Source organism: Syngnathus scovelli, chromosome 1 (genome assembly GCF_024217435.2).
Source record: "Syngnathus scovelli strain Florida chromosome 1, RoL_Ssco_1.2, whole genome shotgun sequence".
NCBI classification, from domain to species: Eukaryota; Metazoa; Chordata; class Actinopteri; order Syngnathiformes; family Syngnathidae; genus Syngnathus; species Syngnathus scovelli.
The window spans coordinates 28,114,026-28,131,084 of NC_090847.1; the positions used below are offsets into that span (position 1 = coordinate 28,114,026).

At 46.7% G+C, this 17,059-nt stretch overlaps 3 protein-coding genes across 9 annotated transcripts; 1 reads left to right on the forward strand and 2 right to left on the reverse strand.

Annotated features, from left to right (window-relative positions):
- Positions 1–24: 24 nt before the first annotated feature.
- On the reverse strand, positions 25–2,971 carry LOC125967112 (E3 ubiquitin-protein ligase TRIM39). Of its 3 annotated transcripts, none has more exons than XM_049718047.1 (7): positions 2,851–2,971; positions 1,767–2,099; positions 1,440–1,670; positions 1,228–1,363; positions 1,126–1,152; positions 912–1,057; positions 25–843 (listed from the first exon to the last, which is right to left on the reverse strand). In XM_049718047.1, exons 2-7 carry the CDS (start codon positions 2,094–2,096, stop codon positions 421–423), a joined length of 1,293 nt encoding a protein of 430 aa, XP_049574004.1. In that variant the 5' UTR covers positions 2,097–2,099; positions 2,851–2,971; the 3' UTR covers positions 25–420. The 3 variants fall into 3 exon arrangements, with proteins under 3 accessions (XP_049574004.1, XP_049573845.1, XP_049574085.1); XM_049717888.1 differs by lacking the exon at positions 2,851–2,971 and adding an exon at positions 2,548–2,727; XM_049718128.1 differs by lacking the exon at positions 2,851–2,971 and adding an exon at positions 2,548–2,727 and having other exon boundaries at positions 590–843; positions 912–1,035.
- On the forward strand, positions 2,895–10,722 carry si:dkey-183c6.8 (protein O-GlcNAcase). 3 transcript variants are annotated; one of them, XM_049717609.1, is made up of 17 exons: positions 2,895–3,043; positions 4,330–4,381; positions 5,522–5,619; positions 5,699–5,829; positions 5,897–6,068; positions 6,138–6,236; positions 6,330–6,599; positions 6,666–6,752; positions 6,834–7,276; positions 7,375–7,549; positions 7,767–7,823; positions 7,898–7,983; positions 8,068–8,181; positions 8,748–8,839; positions 8,909–9,092; positions 9,945–10,104; positions 10,180–10,722. In XM_049717609.1, the coding sequence occupies exons 1-17, from the start codon at positions 3,004–3,006 to the stop codon at positions 10,314–10,316; spliced, it is 2,397 nt and encodes a 798-aa protein (XP_049573566.1). In that variant the 5' UTR covers positions 2,895–3,003; the 3' UTR covers positions 10,317–10,722. The 3 variants fall into 3 exon arrangements, with proteins under 3 accessions (XP_049573566.1, XP_049573642.1, XP_049573726.1); XM_049717685.2 differs by lacking the exon at positions 2,895–3,043 and adding an exon at positions 3,595–3,778; XM_049717769.2 differs by lacking the exon at positions 2,895–3,043 and adding an exon at positions 3,811–3,898.
- Positions 10,723–11,317: 595 nt separating this feature from the next.
- si:dkey-183c6.7 (urea transporter 1) lies at positions 11,318–14,805 on the reverse strand. Of its 3 annotated transcripts, none has more exons than XM_049734028.2 (8): positions 14,325–14,804; positions 13,191–13,380; positions 12,990–13,118; positions 12,671–12,860; positions 12,375–12,522; positions 12,143–12,277; positions 11,998–12,047; positions 11,318–11,873 (listed from the first exon to the last, which is right to left on the reverse strand). In XM_049734028.2, exons 1-8 carry the CDS (start codon positions 14,455–14,457, stop codon positions 11,691–11,693), a joined length of 1,158 nt encoding a protein of 385 aa, XP_049589985.1. In that variant the 5' UTR covers positions 14,458–14,804; the 3' UTR covers positions 11,318–11,690. The 3 variants fall into 3 exon arrangements, with proteins under 3 accessions (XP_049589985.1, XP_049590004.1, XP_049589994.1); XM_049734047.1 differs by having other exon boundaries at positions 13,191–13,360; positions 14,325–14,456; XM_049734037.2 differs by lacking the exon at positions 12,990–13,118 and having other exon boundaries at positions 14,325–14,805.
- Between the last annotated feature and the right edge of the window lie 2,254 nt (positions 14,806–17,059).

Genomic DNA, 17,059 nt, shown 5'->3' on the forward strand with positions numbered 1-17,059 from the left:
GGACGGGACCACAAAAGACGGACGGACGGGCATTCCAATTTTAATATAAACTGGAAATAAACACCAAAGTCAGCGACATTAAATTAAATTGAAATAAAAAGTCAACACCATCATTACTTCAACTGAATTATTACATAATTCCACAACGTCACTCTTGTTTGCTTGTTTTTTGCAGTTAGGGAGCATAAGGATGGGAAAAGAATGGCAGTAGCGGTGTGAAAATAAATCAATGAATCAACAGGTAAACGATAATCAAATTCATCGACAGCTACTTTGAATAATAACTCTGATAAACTGATTTCAGCCTCACAACAGTGTTTCTTTTCTAATTTCTGTAGTCCTCCACGAAAGAGTTTGTGCATCATCAACATAAGATTTTGTTTTTAGATATTATTGATGAATAAATAAAGTGTGTTGACATTATATGGTGACGTTGTCTAAACTGGCGCTTCCTGCAACAGGCCGGATGACGAGCGGCGAGCCGTTCCTTCCGTTGTCACTCACATCTGGGTTGAAAAGCGGAAACACGGCCTCTGCGAAGCTAATGTGCGTAAAGGAATAGATGTGCGACTTGGCCTCGGCGTCGTGGAAGGACACCGTCCCGTCGGTCACGTCCAAAAACACCCCGACAACCTTTGGCCTCTGGGGCAGATACAAAAGGTGTGCTTGTGCCGCGCAGGCCCGATACTCGGTGGCCCGTCTCAAACACACAGCCCAGAATCCGTCTTGCGGGCTGAGTGTCACCAAGCCCTTCCGCTTGACGGACGCCCGGGCCACGCCCAGATCCCACGACGTCTTGTCCCCCACCTCCACCTCCCAATAGTGCCTCCCGGTGGTGAAACCCTGCGTGAGCAGACAGATTGCCTCCTGGACTTCTTGCGTCCCGCTCTTTGCTTTCCGTCTCGAGTTACCTCGGTGGCCAGCACGCACGGAGCGGTGTCAAAGCGTTCAGGCAGGTCCGGCAGGTCCCGCTCAACGTCTCCATCCTGAACCCGTCTCCCGTCTTCGGACAGAACCAGCCACGGGTTGGCTGTCCTGGGGTCCAGATAAACATCAACTACAAAGGAGCACCTTAACTGTCATTAACATCCTTCGGAGATAAGTTGGGTCATGACATCTGCTCACCTGCATACTGCAACATCATGTCATGCTCTGGATGGAAAAACAAATATACGTAGTTGAAGGACGAAAGACGAGTTCCCCTGAAAAACGGGAACATTTCCTGACCTTGAATGGAAAGTGTTTTTAAAAAACGGCACAGTTGTTGATCAACGTGGTCCAAAGCTCTCCTCACAATCCCCGCACACGTGTCTGAGTGGACCACGTCGTCATGACGAGACTTAGAAGACAACGTTGAAGATCCCTGAGACACACACAAATTGAGGCATAGAAAAAAAAAATTAAAGAGCAAGCCAATTCCGACTGGGATCGCCGCCGACCTGCAGAAGGAGGTGGTCGTCGGTGTGCGGGAGCTGCTTCATCTCGCTCCTTCTCCTCTCCAGCTCGTTGATCTCCAGCTCCAGCTGTGCCACGAGCCTCTGGGCCGAGCGCTCCATTGCAACCTGCCGCCTCTCAATGGTCTCCAGCAGCTCAGACCAGCTTCTCTCCAGGGCCCGGGTCAGAGAAGAAAAGATCTCTGCACTCCGCTCTAGTTCCAACTTGGCCTTTTCCTGGAGACATAAATGAAAGTTGAAGTTGTCCACTATTCAAAAATCAAACCAGGAGAACTTCAGATAGTTTAACTATGCCACGTAATAGAAACTCACTTTGCTGAGCTCCACACAGTTTTTGATCTCCTCCACCTTCTGACGTCTGTCTCGGATCATCTCCTGGACCCCTGAGTCCACCGGTTTCCTTCTGGCCCGGACGCGCTCGGACATTTCCCTGGCGAAAGAGTTCTCGCATAGCTCCGGCCGGGTAGCGAAAAGCGTGTCACATTTGGGACAGCTGGAGGCGGCGCCGCGCTCCCAGCGGGATGTGATGCAGTTGAAGCAGAAGCTGTGACCGCAGGGAATGGATACGGGCTCGGAGAAAACATCCTGACAGATGCCGCACTGGAGCAGCGCCTCTGACAAGATAGTGCTGGGAGAGGCCATGACCTTGACAGATGTCAACATACAACAGCAAATCAAATCCGTGCACCTGAAAAATAACACTCGCAATAAAATTAAATAAATAAATAAAATGCACCAATAATAATAATAAGAACTATTGTTATTAATAATAATAAAATGCACAAAAAGATACAGGGGGGGGGGGGGAAACGTGCTCACATTTATGAGGGGTGCTCGGGTGTCACGTGAGAACGAGAATCTGGTTACCAAAAGCTCAACCTATATGCATTCACCGAGTTACAAAACGCAACTTCCTTGTCACTGACTAACATTCAAAGTTGTTCAAAGTCCAGCATGCTGGCACGGATGACCAAGTTGCGAACGTTTGCTCTGCTGTGTGACATTTCACCTGCTTGTGGTGGAATTATCAGGCGCGTATTTTGACTCGCCTCTAGCTTGGATATTTGGAAATGAACTTTTGGATTGGTCCTACCTTGACGTTTAAAAGGAAATTCTCCCCGTTGGGCAATCCAAGCAAATATTTGCAGCACCTTGGAAAGGGAAGTCGTGCACTTCTCCACTTTACAGTCAAGCCACGCCCACCGAAGGCCAGACTTTGCCGACTCAAGGGGAGGAGTAAAGTAATGACGTCAAAATTCATTTCGTTGATCATTTCTATTCTAACGGGTCTTCATTTTACAGTGTGTGCGTTGAGATGCAAAAAGAATCACGCGTGGAAACGCGCGGAGAGCAAGGCGACTACGAGCATAGGAAAGAACGAGCTTTTGTTGAGCACCTGAACGCGTCACCGAGATCCAGTGGCGAGCGCGACGACAGTGAGGAAAGGAGCATGAAGAAGGAGGAGGAAGAAGAAGCGTGAAGCGTTCAAGCGTTAATTCGGCGCAAAGACGGCTTCCCTGCTGGCCTCGGACGCGGGAAGGGAGGCAGGATGGAGGAGAAGCAGCGCTTTCTTTGCGGCGTGGTGGAAGGTGAGCGCCATGGTCTTCAGCATCCCTCACATCATATGCTTGACTTCTCTCTTCCCCTTCTCCATCCGTTTGACCTACATTTTGTGTGTCGCTCCCTTGACTCCGCATGCAGCCCTGCACCAAGACATGGCATGATCGTCCCACCTGACCTGTGATAGTATGTGGAAGGTCTCAGACATGAAAAGGCGCTGGTAGCCATGGATAAAATACAAAGAGGGATAGTGATGATGCAAATGCATTGAAGTGCTAGTAACCAAGACAATTAGTGTTGGCCATTTCGTTACGCGCAAAAAAAAAAAAAGGTCTCAGTAGGATGGAGGTGCACAAATTGCACCACAAACTGATGACTAGGTTTCTGCACGTAGCGAATAGTAGCAATACTCTCCTTTGTCGTGGCGTGTCTCGTACTGTCAGTAATTAGGTCTGCACATGCATGCACATTACACACAGATTCCCCCCTCCCCTCCATGGAACTTCCGGAGGAAAGGTAATATAAGCAGCGCAGTATTGTGTGGTCAACACTGCGCGTTCACACTCCTACCGTACGTATTCCGACATCACAAAGGGAGGAGAGAAACACTGGAGATGCTCCCGTTTCTAAAAATAGCAGACGTGATGAAGCGCGTAGCCAGAGATGAATAATGGCTTTGGTAAACATGGGATGAGAGGATGGATGAGAACCTTGAAACATTTAGATGGAATTGCTCATTTAGATGGAATTGCTCATTTGCTGCAGTGAGTAATAGCAAAGCTGCACGCGATGATGGTGTGAAATGATGACGTTTCGTTGACTGTGCAAAAATGAGACTTGAGATACTGTCAAGGGATCAAAACAAACAGAAATGACTACTTGATGTACGTATGTATACTTGCGGGCATAATGGGTATTGTGCGGGGCCAATACTGCCCATGTTTTGAAGTATCGGGTACTCGTGGACGCTGCCGATACAAGCCACCGACACTTAAAGCAAAACGTCAAGTCGGCAGTAGTTGGCGCTAGGGCAGTATCATTGATTGATATTTAATGCGCCTGAAGAAGTTACATATTTATCTAATGGAAAAAAAAATACTTGGGGGGGCGGTGCTAATTCTTTCCAATGACCCTATATAATAAACAACGAATGGAAGTCTGTTCACATTTTTTGTCAGTGTTAAATCCCATATCAAAAGTACTGGAGGTATCGGTCCTTGGTATCGGTACTCAGAAGAGTGAATACGAGTGACATACTGATACGGTGGTATCCAAAATGACTACTGCGTGGAAATAAATGTTTCATCTTCTACAGGTTTCTACGGAAGGCCATGGTCTATGGACCAGAGAAGATTTCTCTTTCAGTGGTAAGTGGAACGGCACGCTGTACGCTTAATCACGTCTCTCGCTACATTTTCCATTTCTTCTACTTAAAGCCGTGAATATGTGTCTCCCGTCACCGTGTTGGCGTAACGGCGGCCGGGCGTGGAGTGTGGGCTGTGCGGTTATTTATAGATCCAATTCTTTAGGCTCAAACGGAGGAGCTACTCAGGGTTGCGTAAGTTTGCCTCAGCGGGGACCGAGCGGGGATGGTGCTTGGCTGCGCAATCAGAGCATCTGCTCAGGAAGTGAGATCCACCTACAACAGAAACAGTTTGCGTGAATGTTTTCCATGCTATTCATTATTCAGGAGGTCATTTGCAGTAAATTAGCCCATGATCAATACAGTCCTGCCAACACCTGACAGATGTTAGCAAGACGGTTGCAATACTGCAGGCAGGACAGATTATGCGTCAACATTCAGTGGTGGTGCTAGGTGGGGGCCATGGCCACCCGCGGCCACCCTACATCTAGGGGGAAGTTTTAATACCTGTGACCACAATTCGTTTTTATGTAAAGAGGATATGTTCAATTCTGAACATAGACTCCAAAAAGAATCTGTTTATAGTAAAGAACATTGGATTGGACAATCAACATTGTTATTTTCACAATTTGAGGGACATCAATTGCAGTATGCAAAACTGCCATCAGTGACTGTAACTGGCCAGCAACTCGATACATGAGATAAAAGTAATATACAAGCTAGCACACACGACAAATGCAAATAAAATGTCCTTATGGGGCAAATAAAGCTCAGCAAAATGGGGCTTTTTTTTTTTTTTGTGTCGAGCAAGGTGCTGGCCCATAGTGACGGTAAAATGAAGCTTCCTGAACCAGTTGTATTATTTTATTTTTTTTACTCCTCTAGATGGCGCACATTGGGCTGAAAGTACATTGACTTCTCAATACCTCATTGTTTAAAACAACCGTGCCATTTAGAGGATTCAAAAAACATAGCAACTAGTGCATGAAGCCGATTTGAAGCTTCATTTGACCTTCACAAGTGCTGGGTATGTTTTATTCCACGAATCCTGGACGACGGGCGGCATGATAAACGACTTCCCAATGTGCGTGAGTCCCCAATGGGAAAAAAACGACAACAACATCCTTCGCTTTCTCTGTGCTAGGATGCAGAATTGGGGTTTGAACACTTACCTGTATGGTCCAAAAGATGACCTGAAGCACAGACTGTTGTGGAGGGAAGTCTATTCACCTGAAGAGGAAGGTAAAGAAGAAAGAGCTGCCGTTGCGCTAAGTATCCCGTCTCGCTTCTTCTTCTTCATGTTGAAAAGCTGTCCTCGCAGGACAATTGCTCACTCTGATCACGGAGGCCCACTCCAGAGGCCTGAGGTTCATTTACGCCCTGTCCCCGGGTCAGGACATCGTCTTCTCGTCCCCGTGTGACCTGACCCTCCTGAAACGCAAACTGAAACAAGTAAGTCACACTTCAATCTTGATGATGCTTCACACGCTTTGACTCCGCCCACTTGCCTTCTGTCCAGGTGTCCGACCTGGGTTGCCAGGCCTTTGCCATCCTCTTTGACGACATCGATCACTCGCTGTGTCAGGCCGACAGCGAGGCCTTCTCTTCGTTCGCGCACGCTCAAGTCAGCGTCACCAACGAGCTCTATCGGTTCTTGGGGGAGCCGCCTGTCTTCCTGTTCTGCCCCACCGGTACGCATCCTGACGTAAACGCTTTGCGAGCTTCGCTGGCCGGGAATGAACTTCCTCTCGCTCTTTCAGAATACTGCGGTTCTCTGTGTTCCCCCAGCGTGCAGAAGTCTCCTTACCTGCAAACAGTTGGGGAGGATTTGCTTCCCGACATTACCGTCATATGGACAGGTGAGGCACTTTTTGAAGGTATCTCAATCAGGACCAGGCGACCCCTCAGAGTCCTGACCCAAGCTCCCCAAACGTGCCCTCTGTGGCTCACAGGTAATAAGGTCATCTCAAAGAAACTATCCGTGGACCGTCTGGCCGAGGTGGAGTCGGTGCTTCAGCGGCCGCCGCTCATCTGGGACAACCTTCACGCCAACGACTACGACTCCCGCCGGCTCTTCTTGGGTCCTTTCAAGGGCCGCGAGCCTTGGCTTAGGGGCCACCTGAGGGGACTCCTCCTCAATCCCAACTGCGAGTTTGAGGCCAACTACATCCCGCTGCACACGCTGGCAAACTGGTACAGGACTGGAAGCCAGGAGAGAAAAGGTGACACAAGGCAACAACCGGCCAGCGAGGAACCCGTAGACTAACGCTGACGTTTTTATTCTTCAGATGAGGAGACAGACTATTGTCCTGACAGAGCTTTGTCTGCAGCATTGCATGACTGGATGGAAGAACTCAACCAACCTCTCCAAGCAGGTCAATATTCTACAGCGCGTACGATTCAAATAACGGAACGTCATTTTTAGGAAGGTTTCGCCAACGTATGATGTTCCTCAGGTCGGCAGAGCGCACGATCAGATCAGCGCTGCTCTAGATCCAAAACCCCGGACAGATCCGACTGCACGTCCACCTTTCGAGGGAGCGGCGTCGTGGCGAAACTCCCTGTCTTCCCTCTCAACTCAAGCTCCCCCCCCCCCTCACCCACCAAGGCCAAAGGGGAAAGCGAGGTACGAGAAGGCGGGAAAAGGCAGCCCGCTCAAGGCAGCCACCAGGTTCCGGCGTCCAGGCCCGCAGCTCCTTCAGGACCTAAGGCCCGGGGTCGAGGCCTCTGCGGTGGGAAGGGCCTGCTGAGCGAGGCCCAGGTGCGGCTGCTGGTGGGTCTCCATTATCTGCCTCACGAGCACGGCCCGTCGGCCCAGAAACTTATCCAAGATCTGACTTGGCTCAAAAGCAACTGCCACGTGGTCAGCGCCAACAGCAAGAAGAGCTCACCTCACAAGGTCCGAAAACCTTCGACAGTTGCCGTGTCTCTATGTAGAAAAGCTCATAGTTTGGACGTCTTCTCTTCTGGTCCTGTCTGTGATGGTGGCGCCCACAGGTTGACGAATGGCGCCAACGGGCCTCCGGGTTCCTGTCTCTGTGTGAGGACATCGCCCAGCTGCACTGTAGCGTGGTGGGCGGGGCTAACCGGGCTGTGCTCTATGACCTTTACCCTTACGTGTGGGACCTGAGGAACATGGCACTTGTGGCCAAGGCCTTCGTATGCTGGCTGGGTGAGGAACGAACATCGTAAATATACGTACACTGGTGCCTTGAGATGTAAATACAGTAAACTGGGGTTCAGTGTGATGACAATAATAATTCTCATGATATCGTATTGGCCCAAAGATAAGATGAGGTTTTTCTCATTGAAATAAAGGGGCGTCTTATAATCGGGGTCGTCTTATATTCGGGCCAATATGGTAACGGCTGCTCTCATACGCCCCTTAGATGGTCGTATTCTGAATGATAGCGCCACCTTGGCTTCCTGGAGGAATTGCTTCCAACGTGAGTAATCGTCTCGTTCAATTATTATGATCATCGGCATTGTCGGAGTAAAACGTACCATTGATTTGAGACAGTGTGCGGGAAGACGGCAGGAACGGAGCTGCTGGGGGAGGAGTCGGAGCCGTGGGCGTTCAAAGGGGGCGTGTCCGGTGAAGTGCAGGTCGGGCGTCCGTTTCCTCTCATGATGACTCGCTTGGCTCGGGTCACTCAGCTCACGTGTTGTCCATGTCGTGCGTGAGCGCAGATGCTGCTCCCCGGAGGCGGCGGCGGCGGCAGCAGCGAACTCTTCACTCACCCGCCTCCTCTCTTCCCAACCTCGCGTCTCTACAACATCAGGCCCTACCACAGTAAGGACAAGGTAAGGAACTTCTGTTTTTGTCCCCTTAATGCTTATGACAATAGTGATATCAAATTAAGGCACAACATTTGACTATTTGGCAATATTATCTATTTCCTTCACTGTACAATAAAGTGATGAATTGACAAAAATTTGCCAATTTCATGGGGGGGGGAGTGAATGGATTTATTTTGATCTTATTTTGGAACATGTTAATGTGTAAACTAAATCCCTAAATTAACAATAATAATATATAATACCGTATTGGCCCGAATATAAGACGACCCTGATTATAAGACCCTGTTTTTCAAGACTCAAGTTTGAAAAAAGCATTATCTTATATTCGGGCCAATATGGTCATAGATATAAAAATATAATAATGAATATAATAATGAATAAAAAATATATAATAACTATGCAACTATAATGATAAATATAATAAATAATACAAATATTAAATAATAATAATCTGATCTTTGCCAGTTATGAAAGAGCTATTAAAATGGCCGATGGATTAATCGACACGAATTTTTACAACCAGGTATTAGTTGGATTGTTTACAAACAGCACGGTTTGGTCTTTAACAGGTGGAGTTGTACCGTATGGTCCGTCAGCTTCACCTAAGGTCTCAGTGCGGCCAAGATTTCAGCCCGTCTCATCCGGATGTCGTAGGGGACAGGTGCGTGTCAAAAGTTCCGAATCTCATCAGACGCAGAACCTTCATAGAGCCGCCATTTTGCTTGCTCAGGTGTCTCGGACCGTGCCTGGCCTTGTGCCCCGAGTACAGCTTCATCTTGGAGGACGAGCTGGGCGTGTGCGGTTGTATTATGGGCATCGTGGACGTGCGTTCTTTTGCCAAGAGGTGTCAGGCTAGCTGGTTGCCCGCCATGAGGGATAAGTACCTTGCCAATGGGGGGAACGCCAACACGCAGGTGCGTACGCTCGTGGACGTCCAGGAAGTTGGATACAGAGTGGTAGCAAAAAATAGAACATATGTAGAGAGAGAGAGAGAGAGAGAGATGGGCGGAACACTGAGCCAAACCATAACAGTCAGTCTCTGACGTCAACAGAGAACTTGGCTTTATCCTCGCTGCCCACGCTGTGCATCAAAGCACACACTTATTATGCTTAATGTCCTCCAAATTACGCAGGGGTTTTTAAACGTATCTTTTGACCTGTCGACTCAAATTCAATCCAGCGTCAATAAAACAACAGCGCTAGCAATACTAAGCTAGAATTAGCATCGCAAAGAAACCAATATTTGTCACAGTCGCATTGATACATGAATAGCGTAACTTTTTCGTAATGGAGTAGGTATAAAGTTCAAGGTTTCTTTATTCATATAAGATATTAATATCTTAATATAGGTACATTTGGTTGGACATGTACTATGAATTAAAAATCAAAACCTGTACTTTCCTGTTGAATGTTGCTAATATGCTAATACCATCACTTCACTTATATATATATATATATATATATATATATATATATATATATATATATATATATATAGTATATAAATTAAAAAAAAAATTCACATTCAGACAAATGCTTGAGAAATCATTGGACGGCGCACCACGGTCCAGATGACCCAAAGCATACCGGAAAAACTAAAAGAGGTTGTTTGGGCAAGAAAGTGGAGCAACACATGTAGACAGACAGTATGACAACAGTCACAGACATAGTATTTATTCTCAATGAAAAATGGTCTCTGAAAAAACAATTCTAATTGAACCAAGTAAAGTATTTCCCGGTTGTGTTTGTATTTTTTCCCCTCACAGGACTTAATCAAGCTGATGGAGGAGGACCAGGGAGAGTATCCGGACTCGCTCCTCTATCACTTCCCCTCCCAGCTGCGTCTGGACACCCTGCCCGAGCTGGTGGACGTCAGCGTCAGCCGCACGCTGCTCGTCACCCTCCTGGTGGCCCTCAAGGCCAACGGTGAGGACGAACGGACGCACGGTTGTTCCAATTTTGTCAAACCCTCCCCTCACTAACTTGGGTGGATTTGTGCAGGCTCTCAAGGTGTGTTCTGCGAGGTTCAGCCAACAGACAGCCAGAGGTTGGAGTTCTTGACGAAACTGGGCTTCCTGGAGATCCTCCGAGGGGAAGCCAGGAGCAGAGAGGGGGTGGTGATGGCCAGGTTGCTTTGAGGACATCCTCAATGGCAGGCACACGCCGAACAAAATCACCTTCAAACACACTCACACGCACAGCGACTTGTAACATTTGCACCAATGCAAACGCACCAGGGCACCGCACAACAGATACATTTGAAAAGGTGAAATTTACAAAAATCTAATATTGCAGAATGTTTTCATCTTTCGACGAGGCAGAGCGTAAAGGTGGTCCAAGAGTGTTTGGATTGAAAATTGCTTTAATTACACCAATTCCTGCAACCAAAATAGGTTATCTGCAACTCCCGGAGAAGATAAAACGCGCTTAGTTTAGATGGGTGTTTTCCTGCATGAAACGTTTGTGGCTATTAATGAAAAGAAAAAAAAAGCTTTATGTAGTAATGTAGTTTTAGGAGAAAACACACTACCAACACATATATATTATATATATATATATATATATATATATATATATATATATATATATATATATATATATATATATATATATATGGGTATATATATATATATACATATATACGTGGGTATATATATATATATATATATATATATATATATATATATATATACTTGTGTATATATATACGTACATATATGTGTATATGTATATATATATATATATGTATGTATGTGTGTGTATATATATATATATATATTTTTTTTTTTATATATATATATGTATATATATATGTATATATATATGTATATATATATATATATATATATACATACATATATATACAGAGATAGATAGATATACATACGCAAGCACCCACGCAAATACACACACACGCGCGTGTGTGTGCGTGCGTGTTTGTAGAGATTCAATCTTGACATTTCATTTCATCACCGACCAAATGTTCTGCCGTTCGTTCGGCCTTTCTCGTGAAATGTAACATAAGAAGTTAATCAAATGAGCAAAAACATGCGAAAAGAAGCACAACAGCACTCACACGTCACCCTTCAACTTTCAGTTGAAAGTACACGCCTAGAATGTTCATTCAAGAGACAAAACGTTTGTGCAAGCATTTTGTATTTCTATACTCTTTTTCTTGTTTTTTTGTTTTGTTTTTTTACAATTGACACTCAACCAATCAATTAATGACATTCTGAAAATCACTTTTGTATGTTTCTTATGATCAGTCTCGCACCTTGTTGATTCACAAAAATGAAAAAGCTCATTGGCATAGTCACACAAGCAATTAAAAATGTTGGGATATGTATTGCAAATCAACCACAATGGTGTGTAACCTTGTGTAAAAACACACACACAATTATTCCTTCACTTCACAAAGTCATAATAAAAGTTGCCTTCAGTTGTCACCTGGGAGTTGTCTTCACTGCGTCCGTGCAATGAGGCCCGGGGACCAGACTGGCAAATGTCGGGAGCTAGACGTCGGTGCTGCCCCTTTCGACGGTGCTGGCAGCTTGCCATTGGGCGTTGGAGCGCAGGTTCCGCTCAGGGGCCTTGACCTGAGCCAGGGGGATTCGGTGGGCCGAAAAACTGCCCGGCAGCAGCAGCAGCAACGTGATGCACAGTGTGGCTGCCCAACTGCATGCCGGCAGGCCCATCTAAAAAAAAAATAGACATATATATACTTTTTGTCTGATTGAGTGTTTTCTTATGTGCATAACTTTGTTGAGAGGGAGAGATTTTTAGTGTGAGACTTTTTTTTGTGGAGAGAGCATTACTTACAGCTCCCAGCAGATTGCTCAAAGCGATGTCGACGAAAGCAGAGAGGAACGCTGAGGAAGACACGGCGCACGGAGGTCTCAAGAGAACGTTGGCCACATCAGACAGGTTCCAAGGCCTTCTTAGCATACACTTGTGAGTGGCTTACCACAAGCGATGGCCAGCAGGTGAGTCTTCCAGCTGAAGGTGAAGAAAAGTCCTCCCACAGCCATGCAGCCAAGAGCGCCATTAAAACCAGACAGACCAGTGTATAGGAACTCGTGGCGCACCGCCATGGATAAGCCTACAACATCAATTGATTGTGAGCACTCGAACAATCCACACGGTGGCACTGTTCCGCTCCCAAGTCGGCTTTGACTATTTGGGCAGCTGACACTCACCAGCCAGCGTTCCAACTGCCGAGCCCAGCAGAGAGTGGACGGCAAGCAGGGGGGAGTAAAGGCAGAGTCCGCCCACGATGAGCAGCGAGGGACCCAAGGAATCACAGGCGAAGATCTGGCCCACGCCGAGGGGGATGCCTTGTAACACCTGTGCGCCACAGAGCATCAATGCAAACTACAAAGAGGAGGACGGGAGGGAGGGAGGGAGCGAGCTTGAAATTCCTCCGATCGAAATGGAGGAACAAATCACGTTAGTGTAGTCGCAGTCTCTGATCGGAGAGGGAAAAAAAAGATACCTGGGCCGCACTGAGTGCCGTGACGTTGTGCGGCACGGAGTTGGGCGGGACGGCGAGGCGGTGCGGGAAGTAGGGGTTATCCGGGCCGGTGCACAGGAAGTAGAGGACGATGACCATGTTGAAGGGGAAGACTGCAACTGGCAAGTCCCAGCGGTCCAGAATTGGTGAGAGACCGCTGAAGAAGAAGACACTAAGGGGGCGGGGGAGTGGACCAAAAGAAGTGATTTGGCCATTTGACCCCATTTTTTAACTGACTGTCTCATTAAAACTAGTCATGCGTTTGATGGAATTGGATTCAACGTTTAAAACGAGCATCCACCTTGTGGCCGAAGCCAAACAAACAGGCAGCAGCAGCCACCAGTACCAGTCTCCGGCGCTGTTGAACACGCCTATTAGCAGAGAAACCAACATCCCGTTGAAGCCGCGGAGCCCTCCCCGCACTTCTGCGCTGCGAGCACACACGACGACGTTTCATGAGCAAAACTCTCTCAATGAAAGTGTCAGTGGGCGCGGCTCGAACCTGTCCTGTCCCAAGATGACGGCGACGAGCGTGGAGGTCAGCAGGCCCAGCGTTCCCAGCAGACCTTGCCAGGGGGAGGCCCAGTAGAGCGCCAGCAGCATGACAGCACCGCTCAGCGGGTTGTTGGCTAGAATCACCCGGGTCACCCCTCGCAGGGCCCACACGGCCAGCTGCAGCACAAACCACTTGTCTGGGAAACATTACAACACAATGGACTCGAGACTTGCTGGATTTTCTTGGGATCTTTGTCAATTCGTTTTGGCTGGTGACATCAAAAGTGGTAGATACCGATATTTGTCTCCCAATAGAGACGTACCGGGAATAAAATTCTTCCCGGGAATATTCGTTGACATTGGGGGCTGCGAAAGTTCATCAACGACGGCTGTCGGGCGGTTCGACCGACAATAGACCGGCTGTTTGGAAAAATCCAGCAATTTTTTTAAATACCCGTCGGCCACCCAGCTGACATTACACGCGGGAAGATGATTGCTAAAAAAGTGTCCCAGTGGTAAGCTACTAACAGATAACTTTTTTTTTTTTATCATTCCAGTTTTCTTGATGTGGTTAAACGAGGGTTGGGCTTTGATGACCGAGAATCATTTAGAATCGGGAAAAACATTCCGGTTCTCCCAGAATTGTTCAAATATAATTGTCGATGCAAAATTTCAAAGCTGTGTGTCCGGTCCTCGAGGGCTTTATATTATAAAAGATCCAGTATAAAATGCCCCCCGTGCATCTCCTTCCTCCAACAACACCTGATCGCTGATTAAATGACCTGCAGAAGTTGGACAACAATCTGTTGGAGGAGGTAGACTTATAAAACATAGCGGCCCTCGACGACCGGAGTCACCCACCTCGGATTCTAATGCCGGCACTGAGCTAACAGGTTCAACTAGGAACTAACTAGTGAGTCAACAACACACAAATGTAAAGGGGCCAGCTAATATTTACTTCAATGTATACCAGCATCCAGGGTATGGTTACTGCTTGGAAATATCTTTTCCTCAAATGATGATTATTTTCTTGGTCATTCAAAGCTTTGCACTTTTGTTTTCCACTTCATACTCATTAAAGCCACATCATCCAAGATTTGCACTTGGCAACTTCGTACCACTTTTTGGCAAGTTTCCCTACCTTGTATGTGCTTATCCAAGTACAACATGTCCCCAGTCAGCGCCATGAGACGGTTGACGACACGGACGCGGCCGATGTCACTGGCTCGTTTCTCGCCGGCGTCCCGCGCGTCCGCTTTAGCGTCCGTCCACATGGCTGTTGAAAAGTTGAAGTCTTCTCATCTGCGTTCAATCTGCAAGCGGTTCAGCCTCCGAGTGCCCGCCTACATCTTTCCATCCCCTCTCCTCCCATTGCTGCCCAGCTGATGACTTATAAACCGGTAGACCGGGTAACGCGTTGACTCCGCTTTGGATGAGCCAGACAGGAGCAAAGTTCAAGCCGCCCGAGAAGGAAGATGCATGTCACAATCACCTCGTCACTTATTGCTTATCTAGGCTACTCATCCACTTTTTTGTTAGCGTATCAGCACCAATGTTTGTCTTTTCGGATCATTTCCAACGCTATTAGCATGAAATGTTTATTCAAAAGCTGTACGCCTTTTGCTTCCGCTTCGCCTGGCGACAAGGAGACGTTTGACTTTGTTTGCACGGCAACGAACAACTCAAGCTACCACTTGTTTTATGTTAGGGAAGGTTTTTGGCGATCCCCAGCGACATTAGAATCGTTTAAGTCGCCGAGAGTGGCAGAATGTTAATATTAGCCAACGACTTTGGACTTCTAAACGAGCAAACATCCGGAATACATCATGTTGTTTACTTGAGCGCACATTGAAAGAAAAGAAAAAAAACTTGCCAGGCATATTTACTCTTTTCAACACACAAATTTACAAAGTTCACAAAATTCCTCCTCGGCCCAATCACATGGCGGACACTGCAGCCAGAAAATAAAAAGGCCTTTCAAAAAGAAACTTCCTCAGCTGACTAATAAATTATGCTGGAGACAGAGGGCCGCCATTGAGCTGGGCTGACCAATCGAACCACACTAAGGCTTGAAAGGCAATAAAAAAAGACAAACATGGTGGAATGCGCTTCCACAAGAGGTTACTTCCGACAAGAAAGCCTAAAGCTTGTTTGATCATTTCGTTTTAATCAAAGGAACAGATGGGACCGAGTCATAATTGATTTTTTATTTTTATTTTCCAGATGGATTAAAATATACAGACACACTCAGATTGATGATTGATGGAATGACAGTGAGCAAATTATGCATTTGTCCTGCAAGGTCTCAAGGAACCCTAACAACTGTGATACTCTGAGAATATAAGAGAGAATTTTTGACAGGAACAATATCTGGGATACAGCTATGAATCAATACGGGTGAAGAAAGGTGGCGCTCAAGTTAAAAAAAAAAAAAAAAAACAGAGCCTCTTTGCTGTGAATGTGAATATCCAATGTGGCGGCTCGGTGGCACGCTGGCTAGCACGTCCGCCTCACGGTTAGGAGGGTGCGGGTTCGATTCCACCTCCGGCCCTCCCTGTGTGGAGTTTGCATGTTCTCCCCGTGTCCGCGTGGGTTTTCTCCGGGCGCTCCGGTTTCCTCCCAAAAACATGCTTGGTAGGCCGATTGAGCACTCCAAATTGCCCCTAGGTGTGAGTGCGAATGGTTGTTCGTCTCTGTGTGCCCTGCGATTGGCTGGCAACCAGTTCAGGGTGTCCCCCGCCTGCCGCCCGATGACAGCTGGGATAGGCTCCAGCACGCCCGCGACCCCCGTGGGGATAAAGTGGTACAGAAAATGGATGGATGTTATCCAATGTTGTCTTGTTTTGTGTCATGTTCGCACGTAATTCGCGAGCTTGACGCAAGTGTGCTTCGCCTCATATTTAGAAAAGTGTGCAAGTTCTGTTTCATTGTTTTGATGTGTTCAATATGGAGCGCTAATTTCCTTATTAAAAACACGATACAAGAATAAATTTGCGTGTGTGTGTTGGAACTTCTATAGATTTTTTTTCCCCCATACAGTTTGTCACTGGCACAGAAGGCTGAACACAACATCTTTTTTGGTTGTAAACAATAACTGACCGCTTCGTGCCCACCGAGCTTGAACGTCATGTAAAGTATTTCAGTGGTCAGTGAGTGGGGCGGGAAAAATTTCACTTTTTGTTATTTGATTATTCATTGTGGTTATTAGCCAAAAATGTAACCGAGATTTAACGTCGACATTTGCTTTAAACCAACTAAATTGCTTTTTGTTCGGGTGATTGTCTCATTTCAGGGGTTATGAAGCAGTAAGTCACTGGAAAACTGAACCAAAGTATTAATTGTACTAAGTTCATTTTGTTTTTCCTTTTTTAATCACTTCACTGGTTTCTTTTATATCAAACAAATTGTTTTAGGCAAACAATTTGCCCAAATTTCCTAGGGAAAGTTTCCCACCCGTTGCAACTCTTTGAGCTGGAGGAACTCATTGCACGTCTGCCGCTAGCTTTGCTCATTTCTAATGGCGCTGGAGTACTGTTGTTAGAACCAGTCGGTGTAGCCATTGCGTAGTTGTGGAACGCTAAATTGTTAGCTGTGTTAGCGTTAGCCGTCGTCAACAATGGAATATCTGTCTCATTGAGACTCAGCATTAGCTTTTCTTGCCTCTTTTGGAAGTGACGCTTGAGTTCTGTGAGCAATTCTTGAGCTGAGGTTACGTTTTAACGTTTGTCAATTTGGGACACGACGCGCGGAGCTTTGAAGTTTTTGCGTGCCCCGGACGCCATCTTGCCCCTCTCTCAACTATGTAGACCAAAACAATAATCGTCCTGATTTGGGCCAATGTTGAATATTTTTAAAAGAGCTATATAAGGCGATTTA